Source organism: Phoenix dactylifera, chromosome 2, assembly GCF_009389715.1.
Source record: "Phoenix dactylifera cultivar Barhee BC4 chromosome 2, palm_55x_up_171113_PBpolish2nd_filt_p, whole genome shotgun sequence".
Taxonomy (NCBI): domain Eukaryota; kingdom Viridiplantae; phylum Streptophyta; class Magnoliopsida; order Arecales; family Arecaceae; genus Phoenix; species Phoenix dactylifera.
Window position 1 is genome coordinate 318912 of NC_052393.1, and position 4601 is coordinate 323512.

Below are 4601 nucleotides of genomic sequence, written 5' to 3' on the forward strand. Positions count from 1 at the left end.
TGGAAGCTGCCGTAGGAACAGCCTGGCATCTAGTATTCTAATTCAGAATCTGCATTGTCGGGATCTTTTTCCTGACAAAAAATTTATCTATGGATCTTTTCCATGATAAACAGGTAAGTAAGAGTATAAACAGATAAGCAAGATTAGTGAAGAGAGCGATTTCAGTTCTCATCACAGACCTTTATCTTAAAACAGAGCGCAAGTAAAAAAATAAACTCCGCCGCCGATATGTTAGCGGGTATCAGGTCGGATTCTAAATAGATCAGGTCCAGACCTGACGTCCCCCATTAATGATGCCCCTGTGAGATTTGCATGGCCACAAGCTTCTCAGAACCAACTCAACCAAAAGCACATAATTTTCAGAATCTACAAAACGGTTTGCCAAAGATACATGCATGGAAGGGTGCTCTCAAATAACAAGGAAGCCCGTAATTTATTACATTTTATGAAGACCAGGAGCACATACATAGATACTTAACAAACGCTGGGGCAATGGTAAAAATATGCCTACTTGTTGATTTGCATTATTGACAAGCGAAAGACTGAAATGGTGCCGACCCATCAAAATTCTGCTCTTCTTTTTTCCTTCAATGACCACCAAAGCTGGAGAAGAACAGAATTCAGGATGAAGCGTTGCTTCTAAAAGACCCGAGAGCCTTGACAGCGCCAGCTCTAAGGACAAACTGATGATAAGCTGTGGCTATGGCGGCACCAATGAAAGGACCCACCCAGAAGATCCACTGCAATGCGCGCACACGAAAAAAAAAAATCTGATAAGTTTCAGCTGCTTCTCCGAGCAGTTGGCTGCTAATTGTACTGGAAATAAACGACCAGGCCAAGTAAATTGATTGGCTTGTCGATTGAATGATGGCACTACTCTTTATGTACATTTGGCAACCTCCAATTGTCTGTTCATCTATAGGGTTCGGATATTGCTTTCAACGACTGCAATTCGTCAGCTAGAAAGCATCGTTTGATTTCTAGAGAAAAGGTGTGGAATGGCAAATGAAATAGAAATGAAGCTCAGAATGGCTGCCTAAAGGTAGGAAAAGATGATACATTAAAGATTATGCAGGCAATGCCCTCGTAGCAAATGTACCTGGTCATCCCATGCCTTCTCCTTATCATAGATTACGGCAGCTCCGAAACTCCTTGCAGGGTTAATGCCGGTCCCCGTGATCGGGATTGTGGCTAGATGGACCATGAACACCGCAAAACCTATTGGAAGTGGAGCCAAAACCTGGATAGATATTGGAAACCAACAGAGATTAAAAAAGACACCCAAAAATATTGTTGTCGTATAAGCCAAGAACAATTCATATATAACAATTTAATTTGTCAAAGTGAAGGATCGTTGTAAAGATAACTGCAGCAGCATTCAACTGAAAATTAACCTTCTACCAATATGACCGGCGAATCTTCTAAAATACTTCATGTTCGGGGCAGCACAGGCTCTGCCATCACCACCTCATTCGTGTTGCGACAGACGATCGAGCGAATGAAAAACTGTTGAAATAATTCTCCGTGATTAATTTCTCTCGCTGCATCCATTCTTTGGCTAGTTATGTAGCAAGACGTATTCAATACAGTGAGGAAATACCTCACCAAATACTAACTCCTCGAGGCTTGAACTGAGCAATTAAAACACGAAGACCAAATCTAAGCACCCGTCGAGTATGGGCCGAATATAAATTTTTTAACCTAACTCACGGATTACATCCCCCGACAGGACAAAGGCAAAGCTATATACCTATCGCACGAGTCTAGATATTTCTAGTTAGACGCATCCACATTCATGGCTGCGCAGCATCACGATTGGGGCCCATCCCTTCATGATCTCACTCATTTATGAACGACACGGATTGCTAGCATGAAAATTTATTCTACGAGCATGATACCAATTGAAAAGGTACAACTAGGTTAAGGTTAGGAATTTTTCGATCCTTCCCTCAGCGTATCAAGTTAAGGTCCTACTTGGGGTGGGGGAAGGGGATATGGATCCTGCGAAATTGAACCAAATCTTACTGAACTTGGAGACAGACCCTAGTGTTGTGGGCCTAAATCTTAGACTTGAAATTCTGGCCATGACGCACTCGGGACCAGCTAGACCAGACCCAACTTGGACCCACTTGTTGGCTAAACTGAAATTACAGTCGATTGTTTTGGATGCCTTAACCCGTCTCTCAAAATAACGGTGATGGTTTACTTCTTTACAAACAGCACATGTATGAACAAACTAGCATACTACGTCATGTCGTCTTATTTGTAGTCCGACACTTTGAAGAATTTATCTGGATGACAGTGACAGTTTTACCGTCTTTCTTTTATCTTTTACTTTTATTTGACTTGGCAGGATGTGCTTATGCTAAAGTTATATAAAATACCATTTTTACACGATATATATATAACAATGATGGTAATTGGCAAGTAATAAAACAAAAAAAAAAAAATTTTGCCGCAAATGGAGGGGTAGAATTATATTACCGGGACGTGGGAGTCACGGGCGCTGCGCTTGGGGTCGGTGGCGGAGAAGACGGTGTAGACGAGGACGAAGGTGCCGATGATCTCGGCGGCGAGTCCCGTCCCCTTGGAGTAGCCGGAGCTGAGCTCGTTGGCGCCGCCGCCGTAGCGCACGTAGTAGGCCTTCTGGAAGCCCTTGACGAGCCCCGCGCCGCAGATGGCTCCCAGGCACTGCGCGATCATGTAGAGAAGGGCTCGGATCAGGGAGACCTTGCGAGCCAGGAACAGCCCGAACGTCACCGCCGGGTTTATGTGACCGCCTGCATGCGCGCACACAAGAACGCACCCCACCGTTATAAGCAACAGGATGCAACCATATGCGAGGATTATGGGCTACATATATATATGTAAGATTAAGCGCGAACGGAGAAAAGATCTTATTTTCTTCCATTAATTCCGTTTCATTTGTAAACTAAAGAATCCTTAAAAAGAGTTTCGAAGAAGAGATATTAATTGCGCCTGCGAGGGTGAGAGTGACACCCACCGGAGATGCCGGCGGTGCAGTAGACGAGGATGAAGATCATCCCGCCGAAAGCCCAGGCGATGCCCAAGATCCCGACCCCGCTGCAGGCGGCGTCGGTGCCGTTCACGTTGGGGTCGGACTGGTGCTTGTACCCGATCACCGTCGCCACCGTGATGTAGAGGAACAGCAGCGTCGCTACGAACTCCGCGATCACCGCCCGGTACAGCGACCACTTGGTCAGCTCCTCCGCGTCGATAAGCGGCGCCGGCGGCGGGTCCGTGTAGTCCTTCGCCGTGAACCCAGCAGCCCCAGCCTCCATGTCCTTCCCCATCTATCTCGACCTATGTATCCTTTGGGGCAACTAAAATTTTTTTCAGATCGAAATCAGATAGACGGAAGAATGGCTGCCGGAGTTACAACTGGGTCAAGCGTGAGCAGAGAGCCAGGGTATTTATAGGGGGGTCGGAGGGTGGTGGTCATCCGATGAGGGTCTCAAGGGTGTGGAAGTGGGGACTACAACTTGCCGTCCCAGACCGATCAATCCCTCATCGCTTAACTGGTTCTCTTTGTGGGCCAGCCACCCACCATATTTGTGACATGCCCAGCGCTGTATACCCATAGTTATAACTCGATGTCCTTTTTTTTTCCTGGAAAAAAGTATTGTTGGAAAAAAGACTTCTGGTTTTTGCTGGAATGGTCCATTTTCGACTCGCCGAGACCTGGGCTCTTGACATGGTTTGAATGGCATGGCATTGTTTTACTACGTTTAATTTTCAAGAAAAAGCCAAAATGATCCATTGAAATTTATCGCAGATGGTTCAAAAGGTCTTCGTGCCGATGCCTTGAAGGTGCCATTTGTTTTGTACTATCGACATCACCTTCAAGAGTCGAGGCACATGCGCCGTGAACAACATAAAAACCAATTCCAAATACAAGATGCAAGGCTGAAGGCGTATCCACACATTTGGTCTAAACTAGCGCTTTCACTGCCTTGCAGTCACGGGATTAAGGGGATATTAATATTTATCATGGACACAAAGATAACAGCATCTTATTGCATTAATTTTTTTAACTCAACAGACAATTCAATCCTAGTTATCCTAACCACTTGAAATATCTAGCTCAATTAATATGACCTATAACTCCATCAGAAAGCGATGACATGTCGACTGCTTTAGCATGAAAGATTTCGCTGCTACAAAATAGAGAGATCTAGTAGCGAAACCTTCTACAGTAAAAAATTCAATGAGCGAGCTCATCCTAGCTAATAGCTAGCCATTGTTAGGCACAGTATTTTTGCGGTCCAAATCAATCTACATCTTTTTTCGCTGCCAAAGAAGGCGAACTTTCCCCTGGTGGGACGGCATCGTGGCCGCGCCACCTAAAGCCTTCCACGCGGGAGATCACTGCCCACTTGTTCGAGAGAAGTGCTTCCAAAATATATTATTATACGAGTGGCCCAAGTTGGCCTGGCGGTGCGTTGGAAGACTCTGGACTCTGTGGACTTTGGGAAAAGCTTGCTGCAATTTGCCTTCTTGCCGATGCAGACCGCTTAATTTCCATGGTCGGTGGTGTCGAGCCACGGAGGCTTCGCGACTCTCCTCACTACAATCAATGG

General features: G+C 45.5%; 1 protein-coding gene across 2 annotated transcripts; it reads right to left on the reverse strand.

Annotated features, from left to right (window-relative positions):
* Positions 1-337: 337 nt before the first annotated feature.
* Positions 338-3428, reverse strand: LOC103708407 (aquaporin PIP2-4-like). Of its 2 annotated transcripts, none has more exons than XM_008793314.3 (4): positions 3005-3428; positions 2485-2780; positions 1100-1240; positions 338-740 (listed from the first exon to the last, which is right to left on the reverse strand). In XM_008793314.3, exons 1-4 carry the CDS (start codon positions 3312-3314, stop codon positions 621-623), a joined length of 867 nt encoding a protein of 288 aa, XP_008791536.1. In that variant the 5' UTR covers positions 3315-3428; the 3' UTR covers positions 338-620. The 2 variants fall into 2 exon arrangements, with proteins under 2 accessions (XP_008791536.1, XP_017698635.1); XM_017843146.2 differs by having other exon boundaries at positions 338-980.
* Between the last annotated feature and the right edge of the window lie 1173 nt (positions 3429-4601).